Source organism: Rhinopithecus roxellana, chromosome 8 (assembly GCF_007565055.1).
Source record: "Rhinopithecus roxellana isolate Shanxi Qingling chromosome 8, ASM756505v1, whole genome shotgun sequence".
NCBI classification, from domain to species: Eukaryota; Metazoa; Chordata; class Mammalia; order Primates; family Cercopithecidae; genus Rhinopithecus; species Rhinopithecus roxellana.
In genome coordinates this window covers 108,070,425-108,090,945 of record NC_044556.1, presented here as the reverse complement: position 1 = coordinate 108,090,945, position 20,521 = coordinate 108,070,425, and the positions used below count along the sequence as shown (strand labels likewise).

The 20,521-nt window shown below is 36.4% G+C and overlaps 1 protein-coding gene across 4 annotated transcripts in view; it reads left to right on the top strand.

The window, feature by feature from the left end:
- AKT3 (AKT serine/threonine kinase 3) overlaps positions 1-20,521 on the top strand; it is a 375,054-nt gene that overhangs the window by 154,957 nt on the left and 199,576 nt on the right. For 3 of the 4 annotated variants that reach the window (XM_030935744.1, XM_030935741.1, XM_030935743.1), the window contains exon 3: positions 91-216. The exons of the other annotated variant lie outside the window; for it this stretch is intronic. In XM_030935744.1, the coding sequence (XP_030791604.1) occupies positions 91-216 (126 nt within the window). The remainder of the gene's footprint in view (positions 1-90; positions 217-20,521) is intronic. 4 annotated transcript variants of the gene reach the window in all.

The window sequence follows — 20,521 nt, the reverse complement described above, 5'->3', positions numbered from 1 at the left end:
GTAGGACATATATTGTACCATAATTTATTTTTTGCATAAAAGCTGCTGTTCATTTTTTTCAGCATTAACATGCGTGCTTTCCTCATGTAGGAGAATATATAAAAAACTGGAGGCCAAGATATTTCCTTTTGAAGACAGATGGCTCATTCATAGGATATAAAGAGAAACCTCAAGATGTGGATTTACCTTATCCCCTCAACAACTTTTCAGTGGCAAGTAAGTTAATTATAATTGTTGATTCACCTTGTATTTATTTATTTTTATGATTTTATGTGTCAAATATCTTAAGATATATGAGAAACCTGTGAAAAAGTTTGGGTTTATATTTAATAGAGAAATTTCCAGCTTTGATAGAATTTCAATTCCTTACCATAGAGGTTATCGATAATATTTGGTCTTATACAATGCAGTAGAATTTAATATTTTTATGTAGAACTTGAATGCGATAAATATAATTCCCCAAATATATACTTCAAGTTTTTCTTTATAAAATAAAAACAAGGACCTTTGAACTTGGTTGTTAGATTTAGCATGGTTATAAGATGTTGTGGTACTTAATGCATTTTAATCAGTTTCCTGTCATAATCTTAGCTCTTTTGATTGTGTGATGAGAAACAGGTGATTTATGTTAGAAATCATCTTCTGGGTAGATTTTATGTTCGTAAATTTTTCTTCCTTACAAATATCTAGCAAAAATGTTTAAAACTTACTTAGAAATTTTGTATTTGCATGAACATAGCACAAAATAAACTGAAACATGACAATGATGATAATGACAATGATTATTATTGTTATGTTATTACCAGGCTCTTCTGACTTTTCAAATTTACTAATTAATCAATGAGAGAATCTTTCTTTGTTAAAGTGTTCTTTGTTAAAGTGTTAAAGTGTTAAAACACTGTTAAAGTGTTTTAAATTACGTTAAGTTAAATAAACTTGTGTTAAGATCTGGCTAGTCTGTATTAATAAGCTAAAATCTTTACTGAGATAATATCCTTAATTTTGATTTTGGTTATATGTTATCTATTAGCCACATTTGGGGGAAAAAAGATACAAGGGATATTTGAAGCTAAAAAATGCAATAATATAACAAAAAATTCAAGAAAATAAGTCTTTGAATATTACAAATATTTTTATTTGTATTATTATTTTACCATTATAAAAGCCCTGATCTTTTTTTACTCCTATTGTTTTATTCAGGTTAGCCCTTGTTAGTGGGTTAGAATGGCTACTGTTTTTTTTTTTTTTTTTAAGAAAAAGATGAAACAATAAACCAAAGGGTTAAAAGATTTGTGAAGTCATTTGAACGATATGGATACTAACTTAAAAAAAAAAAACAGCCTTTCTCTGTTTATATCAGTGGATTCTTATATAGATATTTTTTTAAATGAGATCACTGTGAAGTATATGTGTTAAGAAAAACATCTTCTTTTCCACCAAAATGCTCATTAGATAATAATGGCTTTCTTTCAATAGAAAATTATTTTTTAAACCCTATTGTCAACTGAAATAATATATTGTATTTTGTATTGACTTAAGAACACATTTTCATTTTAAAGACTTTTTGGGTGAGCATTTGCTTTAAAGTGATAGAAATTAGCTTTTAGAACATAAGCAGCATATATTATCTCAATGCCCTACCTAAAGCCAGTGTAGCTTTTTAGTTTATCTATTTTACCAGCAAATGTTATTGGTTTTTCTGAAATAATTTATAAAAGTACAGAATTCTTGTATCTGCTGATCAAAATGCAGCATTTTTTGACCTTATGAAATTTCACACCCCAACGAGTTTTAAAGACATACTGTATGTCACAGTCTGCCAACATCTGCTCCAACACTTCCACTGGCAGAGGCTGAAATAAATGCTGCACTCTTGGGGAAGGATCCTATTTAGTGACTGACAGTCAGCTTATTTATCCACGAAATAAATATTATTTGACATCTGTAATCTTGTATAATCAAGTAGCTGTAGGTAGTTGACTCAAACTAACAAGTAAGTTGTAGGTCAGCTCCTTAGTTTTCAAAAGTATTAGTAACATGGATGTTACACTAAATAAATTTTTAAAAATTGATTATCACTAACGCTTGACTTACTGCAGTCTTAAATTCTGTAAATAACAATTACGTGAGGAAGTAATGGGTCTACCGAAATGGGTACTAGTTGAAGAAGTTCAAATTCCAACCTGGCCTTAAGCTACACATAATAGGACCTTGGGCAGGTTATTCTCTGAAACTGATCTGTATTTAGTTTCTTCATCAGCATGTTAGAAACATTTGGATTCAGTGGATTTGTAAGGCCCTTTTTCTCCCTGACATTCTGTGATTCTCTGAGGTGGACTTTGAGCAGGTCCTTGAAGAGTGAGTAGGAGTTAAGCAAATTAAAACAGAGAAGAAGGATATTCCAGGCAGAGGGCAATGAAGAATGTCTTTATGAGGAATTAAGGAAAGAACAGTTGGTGCAAGAGAGGGTTACTTCACTGTTGCTTTTCCCTTTGCCCTAGCTAGCCCCCTTTAGTGCATTTTTAAAAAGATAATTTTACAAGGTATTTCTAAGATATGTTGGGAAATGTTTTTTTATATATATACACACGTATATATACATATATGTATATACATATATACATATGTATCCCTTTGCTAGCTACAATTCGAGTCCCTTGTTTTTCTGATAATTAAAGATACTATTTCATATTTAATCAATATGGGTTTTAATGAAATTTTACAAAAATAGGCTTTTTATCTATATGGAAAAAAACAGAGTACGAGAGCTGTAAGGGGCTTGAGAACTTTCAATCTTAATTAAATTTTGAATTGCTTCCCTCCTGATTTAAGTTTTTCAAAAAGCTAGTCTTATACTCATTGTTTTCACTTCGTATCTCACTGCAGTCTAGCTTCCTCCCTTACTCACTTGATTGAAACTACTTATAATAAATTATTGAGTGACCAGTTAATTGCTAATGTAGGGGAAGAGAAATATCTTTTCTTCCTATTTTAGGTTCATGGCTGAGGCTCCTATAACAAAAGGAAGATTAACAAGAGAATAACACAAAATTTAAGTAATAAAACTTTTATGTGACAATGCAGCCTTTGGAATTGAAGACCCAAACAAACACACATAAACTGTTTTTTTTTTTTTTTTTTTTTTTTTTTAAGATAGTCTCACTCTGTCGCCCAGGGCCTCTCAAGTAGCTGGGATTACAGGCGCACACCACCATGCCTGACTAATTTTTGTATTTTTTTTTTTTTTTAGTAGAGATGGGGTTTCATCTCTACTAAGGTCTCAAACCTTAGTAGGTCTCAAACTAAGGCTGGTCTCAAACTCCTGACTTCAGGTAATCCACCTGTCTCAGCTTCCCAAAGTGCTGGAATTACAGGAGTGAGCCACCGTGCCTGGCCAAACTTGTGTATTTTTATGCTTAGGGTTGATGAAGAGGTGGATAGTCACAGGGACTAAGGCATTATAATGGTAATAAACTGAAGGGAACTTAGTAAGTCTTGTTTGTCAGATTCTTTTCTCTGTCCCTGTTTCTTCAGAAATAAGGATATTCCTTTCCTCTGGGTATAGGGTGGATATCTCTCATATGGGGATCTTATGACGTATTTCAGGGGAAGGTAAAAAAATTATTGCCAAGTTTTATGACCTGTCTCAGGTGAGAAGGATGAGAGGACGGTAAGAATGACCTTTCTGCTTTTGCTGTTTTCTCAAATGCTAAGGTGCTGTCTTTTGGGAGATCATGTCATGAACCCTGTCAGTAAATCTGGTAGACATTTTTCAGTTGTTATTTTTCCTGGATTTGTATCTGGGCTGCATTTTATACTGTTGATATACATCTCCTTCTTGGAGTGACTACTCTCACCACTGTGTTCTGGGGTATACCTCTCTCCTGTTCCCCCCACCCCTTAGGCTAATGCACAATTCTGGTATTTAACAGGGTTCTGGTGGAAGACCCTTCACACTTTGTACCTTCCCTTGCGCGGACACCTTGACTTTTGGGATTTCAGTTACAACCTTCTCTGCAGCTTACTCCCACACTTAAATTTCTAGACTGGACCTCTCTCCTGAGCATTAGGTTACTCTGTTCAGTTGGCTGTTGGACATCTATACCTAGATATTTTTTGACCGGGTGTGTCCTAAGCTAAACTTAAGATAGTTTTGTCTGTTTCTTCCTTTATACTCAGTATCTGAGTTCTGTCTTTGCCTGATCAAAAACATGGTTTTCTCCTTCACATCCTTACCCCACTCCCAATCCATTTCTAGTCCTGCTGATTTTGCATATTTCTTGAACCTATTATCCTTTTCTGTAATCACCACAGATATGATGAGGCCTCGTCGATTCTTAACTAGCTTCTCTATTTCTAGTTTGTACCACTCATACTCTTTCTTCACATGGGTGTCAAAGTGATCTTTGTAAAATTATATCATAACTATGCCATTCCCCTGTGAAAGCCCTGCCTTGGATCATCATTGCCTACTGGATAAAGTTAAGCTTCCTTTTTTTTTTTTTTTTTGAGACGGAGTCTTGCTCTGCCGCCCAGGCTGGAGTGCAGTGGCCGGCTCTCAGCTCACTGCAAGCTCCGCCTCCCGGGTTCACGCCATTCTCCTGTCTCAGCCTCCCGAGTAGCTGGGACTACAGGTGCCCGCCTCGTCGCCCGGCTAGTTTTTTTTTTGTATTTTTTAGTAGAGACGGGGTTTCACCGTATTAGCCAGGATGGTCTCGATCTCCTGACCTCATGATCCGCCTGTCTCGGCCTCCCAAAGTGCTGGGATGACAGGCTTGAGCCACCGCGCCCGGCCAAGTTAAGCTTCCTTAATGCATCATAGATCTCTTCAATCTGGCCTCTACTTTCAACTCTTGCAACATCTCTCTTCTGCTCTACAATTATATATCAACAATACTGAACTGTTTATAATTCCCTTTACAACCTGTGCTGCTTTTCCACTCTGAGGCTTTGTTTATGCTGTTCCCTTTGATTGGAATGTCCTTTGGTCCTCTGTTTGCCTGGATAATTTTCTGTCTTCTAAGACTTAATTCAGATTTTAATTCCCGTCCCTATTCCTTGCTAAATTACTCCTCTCTGCCCTTTTAAAATCTGTTGTCTTCTGTTGTTAACACGTTGTTTCTTGGTTATCTTGTTCCTGTGCATGTCTCATTCACTGACCAGCAAGTTATTTTAGGGGAAAGAACTTAGTCTTATTTATGTCATATCTCCTAGTGCCTATATTTTATGACTTAATAACTGTTTTTAAGTGAATGTCTGAAACATCTAGTCCAGATTTCTCCTTTTTTAGGTGAGAAAAATGAAGCCTTTAGAAATTTAGTGATACTTTTAAGGTTGCCTTACTAGGTAGTGGTAGTTAAGTATCAAGAATAAAACTCACATGTCTTGACTATCATTTAAATATTACTCCCTCCCCCACCCCCATATTATGACATTTTCCGTAGATTTACAGTGATGAGACCTGATTTTGGGCCCCATTTCCAACACTGAAATTACTAGGTATCTTGGCGTGGAGAATGGAAACTGCACAAGCCCTACAGAATGTGGATAGCAGTATTTGATGTTCACCCTTCTTTGGGTGGATCACATATGAACTATTCATGTGTAGCTGCCAATGTAATGCTACAGAAATATAAGTAAAAACAAGGGTTTGCAAGCATAGTACATCTCTAATCAAAATTATTGTTTGATGGATTTCTGAGGATTGTAGATTGAGATAATCTATACACAAGAAACATGCACTTTAAAAGATAATATAGGATACATACATTGTCTCAGGGCTGCATTTTATTTTACTTTGAGTAAAACAGTTTGTCTATCCAGGAGTCATGGTCTTGCTAACATTTTGACAATTTATATGAACTTCTCTTGAGTTTACTAGCTTGCTCAGTGCCAAAGTGGGAATAGTTCCCACATGGAGGACATGTGCATTTGCCCGTATGTCTGGGGCTTATGCTACTTCTGATGAATTCCTTCTTACTCTCTGTGGTGGGGTGGGAGAAGTGCCAGCCTGTGTCGTAAGAAGCCTCTCCTAGAGTTCTGCCTTATTCTGTGCTGCAAATATTGCCCCATCCTGACAATATTCTTTTCTTCTCTGAAACCTTTCTTCAGTCCCTTCTTAAAATATAGGTCATTCTGCATTTGTAAGCCCAATTTTAAAAGATGAAATGAAATATTTACTTTTTTTCTTTCTTCTTTAACTTTGTTTTTTTTAAGACAAGATCTCACTCTATCACTCAGGCTGGAGTACAGTGGCATAATTACAGCTCTCTCTAGCCTGAATCTCCCAAGCTTAAGTGATCTCCCACCTCAGCCTCCTGAGTAGTGGGGACTACAGCTGCGTGCCACCTCACCTGGCCAATTTTTTATAGAGACAGGGTTTCACCATTTTGTTCAGGTTGGTCTTGAACTCCTGGACTCATCAAGTGATGCACACCTTGGCCTCCCAAAGTGCTAGGATTATAGGCATGAGCCACTGTGCATGACCAAAATATTTACTCTCTAACCTACTTTTCTGTCTTTGAAAGTAAGGAATTTATGGGACTTAAACCTACTAACGAACATCTTTATCTCATCCCAGCTACTTGGGTGGCTAAGGTGGGAGGATCATTTGAGACCGGCCTGGGCAGCATAGAGAGACCCTGTGCCTTTAAAAAAAAAAAAAATCTTTAAATATTATTTACAGAGATTTTAAATATGTAGAAAAGTCAGTTGATTCCTATTAATGCTTCTAATACGTGGGGATACAGAAAAAACTTATTACTTGATTCTTAGTCTTGTGTAACAGATTATACAACCTAGAATAGTAACCTTGTAATTCTAGAAAAGCTGTAAGCTATGTAAGTGTATACTATATAAATGTACATGAATTATGAGAGATCAGAATAATTCACTTTTGAAGTGTTGATTGATCATTATACCCATACCTGATAGTGAAAGGAGTATATAATAAAATTTTTATATGTGAGAATTTGTCATTGACTATGGAAGACATTCACATAGAACATATAGCAATGGGAGGAAAAATGGGATTAATTGCCAAAATGAATTCTGTAGAAAGTAGCTGCCATAGAAGTTGAGAGAAGCAATAGGTAAGTGTTAGCGAGGGTGACTAAGAATATACTCATGAGATGGGGTTGACATGAGCCCTGAAGAAGAGGATTTGATTATGTTTTTGGAAGACAGAGGACATTCTCAGTGAGGTTAACAACAAAAGCAAACAAATGAAGGCAAGTATTAAGGAGTAGCTTGTTTTGTGAATAGTATAGGCAGTATCCTAGATGAATGGAGAATTTATGTTGGAGGGAAATAAAAGCTCAGGTTAGAGAGTTAGTAATCAGATTATGGAAAGTCTTGAATTTCAATGTGATGAAATTTTTGAACATCTGGTTTCCAGATCAGTATTCTTTTTTTTTTTTAAAGGACCTATCTGGTTATAGTGTGCAGTGGAGGGGATACATCCTTAAACAAACAGGCCGTGAGTCAATCAGCAAGATACTATTTAGTCCTCATCCTTTTCAGTCTCTCTGCTACCATCCTAGCTCAGTTCTTCATCACTTCCTTTCTGGATTATGTTAAGTCTCCTAATCAAGCTCTTACCTTCAAATATTATCTTTTCTGGAATATTTGGAAGCAATACATAGGATAGATTCATCTCCAAAAAAAGTTCCTTTGCAACTACCATTCTCTTTGCTTAGAAAAATTTCAGATGTTCTCCATTTTTGACAAGGAGAAGCTGAATTATTTTTTAATATATATCCGCAATTAAACTCTTGCCCAAATAATAACTCTGTTTATACCTTGTATCTTTTCATTCTTCTTTTTCTGTTACTTTTTAATGTTCTATACATTTTCTTCTTGACATACATTGCTATATTCTAGTCCGGTTTAATTACATACAAAATTCCTAACCCTGTGTTTTTTAATGATTTTTAGATCATTTAATCATTTGATTTGGTACTTTCTTTTTTTTTCTTGATTTACTTTATTTAAAAAACATTTTTAATTGATACGTATTAGATGTACATATTTTCAGGTACATGTGATTATTTGATATATTCATATAATGAAATCAAGGTAATTGATAAATCTATCACCTTAGATACTTGTTTTTTCTTTATGCTATCACATTGTTAGACAAATGGAAAGTTACGTCTGTTAACAGGTGTATCCCACTGTAAGGAATAGTTGCCTTATCTTAAAAAGTGAATTACCGTAAATGTAATCAAATTTTGCTTCTCGCTTCTATTTTCATAGGTGGGGTTATGTTCACATATTTGCAGAATTTAACCTTAAACCAAGTTTAGAATTGGGAATGGAGAAAACCTTTGTAAAAATTATTTTAAAATGAGATCATTTTTAAGAAAATTATAATGTAACAATGTCACATATTTCCTTCAGGCTCCAATTCAAATCATACTCCAATTTGAAAAGAACAAAAATTCAACAAAATGTTCATTCTTTCATACTTTTTCCTTACATTACACAACAAATGTGGAAAGAAAAAAAAAAAACAGAAAAAGTGTATCCCATCTTAATGGAAATGACTGCGGCAGTCAGGAGTTTCAAATCCAGCTGCTAGGGGTGAAGGCAACGCTCTGCATCTCTGAAAGATTTCATCAGTATTAAGTCCTTTATAATCATAACTTTTTGTGTGTATCATCTGAGTTTCTTATTAAATAATCTCACTATTTTAATAGTTCCTTCCTTATAACACTACAGGTGACGTGATCAGATTTCTGTTTTAGAGCCTGCTTCCTCTTCTCTGGTAGCTTCCATGATCTCCCAGCCCTTTCCTGATTTGTATTCCCAAGCTAATCTTTTTAGTTACAGTCTTTACTTGCTGAACCTCTTTCATCAGAATATAAGAATAAATGTGGGGGCTTATTTAGAATCAAAGGGAATGGTAAACTTGTAGAAGACAGTGACCATGTATACTCATTTTAAGAAATTCCCACAGCATTTATTATAATATCTGGTATACTGGAACATCATTGGATTCGTAGTCAGAAGACCTGACTTTGGGACTTGGTTCTGTTGCTTTACTAGCTATGTGATCTTGGGCAAATCACATAACTTCTCTAATTTTCATTTTGCTCATCTTTGAACAATGGAGCTAATAATACCTTCTTTACAGGCTTACAGTGAGGAGCAAGTGAGATCATATAGCCGGGTGGTGTGGCTCATGCCTGTAATCCTAGAACTTTGGGAGGCTGAGGTGGGTGGATCACTTGAGGTCAGGAGTTTGAGACCAGCCTGGCCAACATGATGAAACCCCCGTCTCTACTAAAAATAAAAAAATTAGCTGGACTTGGTGGGGCACGCCTACAGTCCCAGCTACTGGGCTGAAGCAGGAGAATTGCTTGAACCCGGGAAGTAGAAGTTGCAGTGAGCCAAGACCATGCCACTGTACCCCAGCCTTGGTGACAGAACAAGACTTTGACTCAAAAAATATATATATATATTTGAAAACAATTTGTACATTGTAAAATGCTATCCAAATAGTATTAACATAAGATAGAAGGTAGTTAGTAATGTTTGCTGAATTAACTGGCAGTCGTTCTTCCTTCTTTAGCTAAATTACATTGGAGTGAGGAGGAAACCACTTTACTGAGCTTTCTTTAAAGAGTCTTAAAGGTTTTAGAGAACTTGGTTACAACAATCTCTTGCAGTTGAGGCCAAATGCTATTGTTTGGTTGGAGGAAAATTTCTAGTTTCATTTAATGCCTAGGACTTTGATTAGTCAGGGCTATTCTTTCTTACGACTAAACAAAGTGAGGTACATTCCCAAACCCTGCTCATGGCCTTCTTCTGACCAAAAAAGAAGATGTCACTATGGCTAAAGAAGTAACACCTAATTCTGTGAAGAAAGTCAATGGTAGCTTGATGGGGATAGCATTGAACCTATAAATTACTTTGGGCAGCATGGCCGTTTTCACGATATTGATTCTTCCTATCCATGAGCATGGAATGTTTTTCCATTTGTTTGTGTCCTGTCTTGTTTCCTTGGGCAGTGGTTTGTAGTTCTCCTTGAAGAGGTCCTTCACATCCCTTGTAAATTGTATTCCTAGGTACTTTGTTCTCTCTGTAGCAATTATGAATGGGAGTTCACTCATGATTTGGCTCTCTGTTTGTCTGTTACTGGTGTATAGGAATGTTTATGATTTTTGCACATTGATTTTGTATCCTGAGACTTTGCTGAAGTTACTTATCAGCTTAAGGAGATTTGGGGCTGAGATGATGGGGTTTTCTGAATATACAATCATGTCATCTGCAAACAGAGATAATTTGACTTCCTCTCTTCCTATTTGAATACCCTTTATTTCTTTATCTTTCCCGATTGCCCTAGCCAGAACTTCCAATACTAGGTTGAATAGGAGTGGTGAGAGAGGGCATCCTTGTCTTGTGCTGGTTTTCAAAGGAAATGCATGAAAGAGCCCATATAGCCAAAGCAATCCTAAGTGAAAAGAACAAAGCTGGAGGCATCATGCTACCTGACCTCAAACTATACTACAAGGTTACAGTAACCAAAACAGCATGACAGAGGTATAGACCAATGGAACAGAACAGAGGCCTCAGAAATAACACCACACATCTACAGCCATCTGATCTTTGACAAACCTGACAAAAGCAAGCAGTGGGGAAAGGACTCTCTATTTAATGAATGGTGTTGAGAAAACTGGCTAGCCATATGCAGAAAACTGAAACTGGACCCCTTCCTTACACTTTATACAAAAATTAACTCAAGATGGAATAAAGACTTAAACATGAGACCAAAAAACCATAAAAACCCTAAAACTGTAAAACCATAAAAACCCTGGAAGAAAACCTAGGCAATATCATTCAGGACATAGGCATGGGCAAATAATTCATGTCTAGAACACCAAAAGCAATGGCAACAAAAACCAAAATTCACAAATGGGATTTAATTAAACTAAAAAGCTTCTGCACAGCAAAAGAAACTATCATTAGAGTGAACAGGCAGCCTACAGAATGGGAGAAAATTTTTGCAATCTATCCATCTGTCAAAGGGCTAATATCCAGAATCTACAAGGAACTTAAACAATTTTACAAGAAGAAAACAACCTCATCAAAAAGTGGACAAAGGATATGAACAGACACTACTCAAAAGAAGACATTTATGTGGCCAACCAACATATGAACAAAAGCTCATCATCACTGATCATTAGAGAAATGCAAATCAAAACACAATGAGATACCATCTCATGCCAGTTAGAATGGTGATCATTAAAAAGTCAGGAAACAACAGATGCTGGAGAGGATGTGGAGAAATAGGAATGCTTTTACACTGTTGGTGAAAGTGTAAATTAGTTCAACCATTGTGGAAGACAGTGCAGCGATTCCTCAAGGATCTAGAACTAGAAATACCATTTGACCCAGCAATTCCATTACTGGGTATATACCCAAAGGATTATAAATCATTCTGCTATAAAGACACATGCACACGTATGTTTATTGCAGCACTATTCACAATAGCAAAAACTTGGAACCAACCCAAATGCCCATCAATGATAGACTGGATAAATAAAGTGTGGTACATATATACCATGGAATACTGTGCAGCCATAAAAAAGGATGAGTTTGTGTCCTTTGCAGGGACATGGATGAAGCTGGAAACCATCATTCTGAGCAAACTGTCACAGGAACAGAAAACCAAACACCGCATGTTCTCACTCATAAGTGGAAGTTGAACAATGAGAACACATGGACACAGGGAGGGGAACATCACACACCAGGGTTTGTTGAGGGGTAGGGGATTAGGGGAGGGATAGCATTAGGAGAAATACCTAATGTAGATGACAGGTTGATGGATACAGCAAACCACCATGGCCCGTGTATACCTATGTAACCAACCTGCACGTTCTGCACATGTACCCCAGAACTTAAAGTATAATAAAAAAAAAATGTAAAAAACATTAATACAAAAAAAGAGTATTCAATTAGCATATATTGATTGCTAAATAAATACATAAATAAATACATAAATAAGATCTCACACCATTGGATCAGAGTGAAGAGTTTGGGGTGAGGGCAAGAGGAATGGGGTATAGACCAAATTCTTGAAACCCTGGCCTTTGGAAGACAAAGTTGCTGCAGGCTGAGAAAGACCCGTGCAACTATTGCTATTCCCTTTTTAGTCAGAAGTTGTTTTTTTCTTAAAGTAATACAATCCTTCAGTATTTTTCTGACTGGTTGAAGAGGATCCCATCCATTGGAGGAAAAATTAAAGGTAATTTGCTTCCTAGATTATTGCTTTTATGAAAGGTGGAGGATGCAATGGGGATTGTTTTTAAAGGAAAGCAGGCAAGTAGTTACCAGCTTCAGTAGTTTATATTGAGGACATAGAAGAGATTCCAGCATGACCACCTTCCTTTATTCCATTCTTTTTCCCTCCTTCTTCTCCTCTGTATCTGCCTTCCCCCTCTTCTCTCTCACTCAACTTTTCCGAAGGTCAGCAATCAACTATTACTTGGTGATAGGTGCTTAAGTAAGGGAACACTCTACATATCATTAGTATCACTCAATTATTTTTAAATACTTCTGACTCCTTCCTTGATTTTCTTTTCTACTCATCTCAAATAACAACCATTTGCACCTACTGTATTTTGAAGATTTCTACCTTGTGTGTATGTGTTTGACTTAAAGTAACACAAATTGGAAGCATGGGAGTCATCAAAATTAATGTTTAAATATGTTTTTTAGGAAGTCTAAATTCTAATGAATATTTAGAAAGTTTTTATTGAGGATTATTGTGTTCTCAACACTGTACCAGGTACTGAGGGGAAAAAAGAGGGAAATGAGGAAACCAGCCTTTCTTGGAGTGTTACTGTGTATCAAGCCCTTTCACATATGTTTTCTCATTTTATCTTCACCACAACATTGTGAGGTATGTATTATGCTCCCCATTTTAAAGAAACTCAGAGTGGTTATATGACTTGCTTAGGCCACTATTTGGCAAGTGGCAGAGCCCACAGCATGAACCCATGTCTAACAGAGTGAACCTAGAGTTTTGTGTTCATTTTCTTATTCCATAGATACAAGATCTAGCCCTTGGCTTTGAAGAATTTATAGTCTAGTAGCAAAAATATGCCACAGACCCTAGGAATTGGTATTTTGAGATGTTTTGCGGCTAAGTTCTGAAGTGAGTTTTGCTATATATGCAGTTACAATTTAGGAAAAAGAGGTATCATTAAAGACGGGATCATCAAGAGAAGCTTCTTTGGAAATTGAGATTGATTGGAGAAATGGTAATATTTCAAAAGATAAAGTTACTTTCTAGGTAACAAGAATAGCATTAATTTGAAAAATTATTTCTGAGAAACTTGGGCTGAATTTCTTTTCATCTTGTCGAAGTAAGTGGGTATGAAATCCTCAGAAATGAATGAAAGCTCCAGATGGTATGTTATTTCCTTATCCCTGTATAGAGTGAAAAATATCAAATGAGGAAAAAGAATAAGTGAAAGGAATAAATATGGCATTTGAAATACTTAGCAGAATGCCCTAATCATGTCAGACATTGTTTTCTTGGGGCCACAGTTAGGCACTAGCTACCCTGTGTGTTAGCTTACCTTGTGTTTTATTTGTAGTTTCTGTAGTAACATTGTTGTTCATCTTCTCTCCTAGTAGAATATAAAATAATTTTACTGACAAACACTCCATTTTAAAATCCTACCTACAGAGTTTTTAAAATTTAAGCTAAATTTTAAAATTTAGAAAGCTTGGAAAGGGGTACATTATCTCTTTATATATTTAATTTTAAAAAATTTGCCTTCTTTTATGTAGGGAAGTTGGAGTAGTGTGGATGGGAAGTGGAGGGTGGGGTACCTGCAGCCTGTGGATGAAGGCAACTGTAGTATATTTACTGTATAATTTTTTTATGACCTTATTAAATGTATGGATTATTTTGATTAAGTTGAATGTAGATAACTACTTGATTTATTTGTTGATTTTTTTTTTTTTTAGTGTGTCATTTTAAACTTAAATGTTGAGTTTCTAGAAAGAGGATTGTGTGTAGTTTTTGAAATTGTAATTAGAAAGATGATTGTTGCCCATTTTGATCAAAACACCATATTTGGTGTTTTGATCCCATTTTATAATTAATACATCAGAAATTAGGAGGGCAATTAAGGAAGTAAGGGAAGAAAATTAAAATTTTTAAAGAGCCTGCTTTTTACAAGATGTTTTATTTGTGTAATTGCATTTTGTCATTACATGAAAAACATGTAATAAATATTACTTAAAGGAAAAAAAAAACTAGATAATGAATCTGAGACCTAGAGAGACCGAAAAACTTTCCCAGAACCTCAAAGCAAGTACATGGCAGAACTGTGATTTGAACTCTAATCTAACACCTGGTTTGAATGTGTGTAGTCATATATGGGGTTCAGAGATGACAACTGTCTTCACGTAATACATAGTCAGCATCCACGGAACTTTTGTGCTATGCCGAGTGTCACCCAGTGGCTTAATAGTGGACCCTCGTTGTCAAGAGTTGTATTATATATAATAGCGATACTTCTTTCTGCTAGAGCAAAGGAACAAATATAGATGTGGTAGATGGGTGGCTGATAAATTTGATAGAGTTTTATTATGTAATGTTGAGCCGGTCGCTTAACCATCCTGGGACTCAGAATTTTGTCATCTGTAGAGTGAGGAAGTTAGAGTGAAGGATCTCTAAAGTCCTTTCTTCTAAATTCAGTGGTTTGCCTATCAGCAGCAGATAATAATTTCTTGAAATATTGAGTATATTGAGGAGTAGTACAGTAATAAATTACCACTTGTTGAGTACCTTCTGCCTCGTACTTTACATACATACATACATACATATATGTACATACATACACATACATGTGTGTATTAGTAAGATATATTTAGTCTTACTAACATCCTTGGAGGACAAACAGTCTATTTTATAGCTAGAGAAGCTAGGCTCATGGAATTTCCCAGTGGCAAGCAATTCTTTCAGAGACGGAGCTGGGAGATAAACCCGCAGCTTTCAAGTTTCCAGACCAGTGCTTTTTCCATGTTCCTAGTTAACTAAAGGATCTTTGACTACCTTACATTAGGGCCTTGAGGTGAGAGGTTTTCTAGTGTGGGCGAATTCGGAAGATATGGGTTTTCCATGCCTCTAGACTAGTCTTTCTGTCCGTATCATGGATCGGATCTTGTCATTCTTGACTAGCACATGAAAATGTATTTGAGAGCTTTTGGATAATTCCATTTAGGGACACAGCACCTTAATGTAGATGATTCACTAGTATGTGAAAATTTCAGCCTTGCTTTTCCAGCTAAGTCATAGAAGCCATAGGGGAGACACTGATTTTCTTAAGAGGCAGAATCATCTGAATATTTGCCGTAAGTTATATAATCATTGCATTTTTAACAAATTGAACTTGAGGGACATGTTTTGTTGCTTCCTCTGAGTTGACACTTGCTAAATTACAGGCTTTCTGATTTTTTCACCCCTTTATCTTTATTTTAATTTAAAAGCATTTATTATACTTTGAGTAAAGTTAAATGAGGCCTAAGGCCGCATTGGGAGGAAGGACCTTTAAGCCTTGGAATTTAGGAAAGATATAGAGGCGTTCTTTTGAGTTGGAAATAATACATAATCAAGCAGATGCTAATGAAAAAATGAAATGCAGGGGAAGAGAAAAGAGACTAGGGTGCCTGTTTGGAAGTTTTATAGAGGAGAGTACATTGCCCCTTTATTACAATAATGTTTCTGAACTATAATAAGGTCTTTCATTGCAAGTTCAGCTTTTTTCATTCATTTGTTTTGTGCTCTGCTTCCTCTGTTACTAATTGTCAGCACAATAGTCTTCCAACTATGAAGTCTCAGTGTCCTTTTGGACCAATTTGTCATTGTCTTTCTCCCTCACCCCCCAACCCATGCACTCAGAATCTATTACTATGGTTGCATTTTTAGACATTTTTAATGTTTTAAAATGGCACTGCTTTTGAAACCTGCCAGAATAGTTCATGATAACTGAATCATCCAACCAGCAACAGTTATTGCTTCCAAAAGCACACTGATAAAGTTTCTGTCTCTGTAGGGTGTTCTTATAAGATAATTAAAAATAAACATGTAATACTCTTTACAGCGTTATTCCATATGCGTTGTTTCCTTTGAACTTCACCTTAGTCCTGTGGAGCATTTTATTAAAATATTTTTGTTAAACTATATTATTTACAGATTTACTGTTTGCCTCATAAATCGTTGGATATTTCTATGCCTCTAGGAATTCCATCTCTATTCTTTACCTATTGATGGGTCTTTATTTTTATCGACAGATTATTTTATTATGACTAAGGAATCAGCAAAGTTGGCTTAGACTGACAAGCCTCAACAAATTCCAATATTAGACTCCTGGCAACTTTAATTACATGTTAATTCATGTTAGGTTTTTAACATTTTGGCCAATGAACACTTTAAATGTGCTCTCAGCCTTGTTCCAATAATCTGGTATTGACAGAAAGACATTATTCAAATAAAACTTCTATAAAGAAGTCCTGAAGCAGTATAATAATACTTGACAGCTTATCTGTCACTTACAGAACTTTGTATTATCATGTGATCACAGCTTGTTGGTGCTTTTAAATATTATGTCAGTGAAGATGGCAGTTATTTTTAATGCATGAATACTAAATAAAACATTGGTCAGTTTTCTCTGGGAGAAAACATTTCAGTTCTCTGTCACCTGTTTGTATCAATTTATTTGCATAAAACTAGAAAGTGAAATACAGTTGACCCTTGAACAGTGCAAAGTTTAGCGGCTTCAACCCTTGTGTAGTCAAACATCCATGTTCTAACTTTTGACACCCCCAGACTTAGCTGCCAATATCTTACTGTTGCCCAGAAGCTTTACCAATAACCTAAACAGTTAATTGATACATATTTTGTGTATTACATGTACTACATACCGTATTCTTATAATGTAAGCTAGAAAAATGCTATTAAGAAAGTCATAAGGAGGAGAAAACACATTTGCTATTCATTAAGTGGAAGTGGGTCATCATAAAGGTCTTCATCCTCATTGTCTTCATGTTGAGTAGGCTGAGGAGGAGGAGAAAGAGAAGGCGTTAGTCTTTCTGTCTTGGGTGGCAGAGATGAAGAGATGTGGAGCAGGTGGAAGGGGAAGGCAAGAGAGACAGGCACACTTGGTGTACTATTATTGAAAAAAATCCATGTATAAGTGGAACTGCGCAGTTCAGACCTGTGTTTTCCAAGAGTCATCTGTATAAAGGTTATTAGAAAGAAAGAAAACTTTACTTGCTTTCATTAACAACCAACATCCTAAAAACAGAATGTGATAGAAAAAGAGACATGAATTTGGAGCTAGAAAACCTGGATTTGAGACTCAGTTTTACCACATTAATGGCTTGATGATTTTGAATAAGTGATTTAAACATTAAATAGCTTCTTTTTAAAAAAATTTTTGAACTGGAAATGACCATACTTTAGAACTCAACTGAGAGGATTAATTGAGCAATAATGTATGTGAAATCTTAATGTTGTGAAGCAATTGGTAATATGTATGCTAAGATAATTATTTAGTAGTTACTATTTAAAAAATAAATTTTGGAGAAAGATATAATAGAAAGCAAAGTTTTCCTACTGATTTAAATTGGCAGAGATTTAAGATGAGATTTTTCCCCTTATTCTTCTAGAGATCAGTGAATGAACTGATTCTTTTAGTTTAGTTCGTATAGCTTGCTATCAAACCAGATTTTAAAATGAAGTGTTTTTGTTGTTGTTGTTGTTGTTGTTGCTGTAGTAAATACCCAAGAGGCTTCTTTATGTCTGTGGTTGGAACCATCTTTCAAGGCCAGGTTACCTTATTTGGAGTCAGAATTCCTGAACGCAAGTAAAACACGTCTATACCTTCACCTTACAGTTTAAAGAAGCTAGAGAGTGCTTTCCAAAGAGGTCGCTATTCAATGCCTAGGTTACTGGCTGATACGCTGTGGGTACCTAACAAATATTGTGTAATTAATGTCTAGATTTACTGTGGGAAAAAATGTCAAAAATAAAAGCATAACAGAAAGGGCTGAGCCTAAGAGGGCAACTCCATTTGGAAGTAGAGGCCCTAAGAAAAACTAATGAATGGTATGGGATGGTAGTAAAACCAGGCAAGTCAGTGTCATGGAAGTCAAGGAAAAGGGACTCAAAGGATAGGGAGCCAAGAACATCAAATGTTGCAAAGAAATGAAAATGAGAACAAGGAAAATGTATCTGATGAAAAGGAGACTTCAGTAGAGTGGTGGAAACCAGAATTTAGCTAATTGGTTAAGGCATAGGTAACAATAGCCAGCCTGGTAGATTATTTTGAGTGATTTACCAGCAAAATGAAGGAGAGGAATGGGGCAATTAGGGGGAAGAGGAGCAGCATTTAATACAAGTGCTTTAAAGAGTGACTTTGAGACTGGGTGTGGTGGCTCACGCCTGTAATCACAGCACTTTGGGAAGCAGAGGCAGGCTGATCACCTGAGGTCAGGAGTTTGAGATCAGCCTGTCCAACACAGTGAAACCCCGTCTCTACTAAAAATACAAAAAATTAGCCGGGCGTGGTGGCATGCACCTGTAATCCCAGCTACTCAGGAGGCTGAGGCAGGAGAATCGCTTGAACCCGGTAGGCAGAGGTTGCAGTGAGCTGAGATTGTGCCACTGCACTCCATCCTGGGTGACAAAGCAAGACTCCATCTCAAAAAGAAAAAAAGAAAAAAAAAGTGACTTTGGATCTGCATCTTGGTCTTTGTATATGTTTATTCTTTATTTCACTGTGGTATGTAAGCACTGATAAGCTACTTTGAAGCTATGTGAGTAGAAATTGTCTCTGTACAGATGGAAATCTCAAGGCATTTAAGTTGTAAGTTACTTCTAAGTGGGAGCTGTACAGTGGGTACATATGGACATAAAGGTGGAAATAATAGACACTGGGGACTCCAAAAAGGGGAAGGGTGGGACAAGGACCAGAAAACTACCTGTTGAGTACTGTGTTCTTTATTTGGGTGATGAGTTCACTAGAAGCCCATATCTCAGCTTTATACAGTATACCCATGTATTAAACCTGCACGTGTACTTCATGAATTTAAAATTTTTTAAAAAGTATCACAGTCATATCTAATAAAACTAATCTTTAGTATTACCAAGTACAAATTCATATTCAGATTTCCCACTTGTTGCCTGAAACTGGTTTAGACCAAAATGTATTAAGGAGGACCACGCATTGCATTTGGTTTTTATAAATCTTTTAAGTCCCTAGTAGTCCAGCAGAGTATTAGACTACCCTCCTCACCCCACTTTTGGGTACATTTGCTTATTAAAGAGACTACGTCATTTGTCCTGTGAAAGTTCTCGCTTCTGGAATTCTCTGATTGTTTCTACAAGGTGTCATTTAACTTTTCCTCTACCTCTGTATTTACTGTAAAAGGAAGTTAGATCTAAGGATTCCATCAGATTCATATTCAGAATTTTTATCAAGATTGTTTCCTTGGTGAGTCTGTGTACTTCATATTGCATTATGTCGAGAGGTACCTAGTATTTAGTTGACCAGCTGTTAGTAATACTATCGTTGTTCACTGGGTTACGGTGGTGACCGCGTCGTCTCTTCATTATAAACTTAAGTTTCCCTCCTGTGGTTACCAGATAATCTGTGGTTTGACATGTTGGCACTATGCAATATTTAGTCTTAATTTTTATTTACCAAATGATTTTACCATTGGTGATTTTTGCCTGAATTAATTATTTAATTAGGGGTAGATTATCTTTTAGTTTTTTTTTTTTTTTTTTTTTTTGAGGCGGAGTCTCGCTCTGTCACCCGGACTGGAGTGCAGTGGCCGGATCTCAGCTCACTGCAAGCTCCGCCTCCCGGGTTTACGCCATTCTCCTGCCTCAGCCTCCTGAGTAGCTGGGACTACAGGCGCCCGCCACCTCGCCCGGCTAGTTTTTGTATTTTTAGTAGAGACGGGGTTTCACCGTGTTAGCCAGGATGGTCTCGATCTCCTGACCTCGTGATCCGCCCGTCTCGGCCTCCCAAAGTGCTGGGATTACAGGCTTGAGCCACCGCGCCCGGCCAGCTGTTTTTTAACATGTGATTTCAGTTAGCCAAGGCACAGATAAATTGGGGCAATATATTAGTCATTCTGTTTGTTTATTTATTGGAGACCAGCCCTGTTTAGGCATAGTACCAGAAATCAAATAGTATGGACCTTCCCCTAAGGGAATTTTCAATCTAATGTACATTCTTGTTGGATTGTTTAAATATTTTGTTATCAAATCTCAGTTCATCATGTTTCAAATATAAATAGCTTTTCTTAAAAATAGACCGGGCACGTTGGCTCACGCCTGTAATCCCAACATTTTGGGAGGCTGAGGTGGGCAGATCACGAGGTCCAGAAACTGAGACCATCCTGGCCAACATGATGAAACCCTGTCCCTCCTGAAAATACCACAATTAGCTGGGCCTAGTGGTGCACACCTGTAGTCCCAGCTACTCAG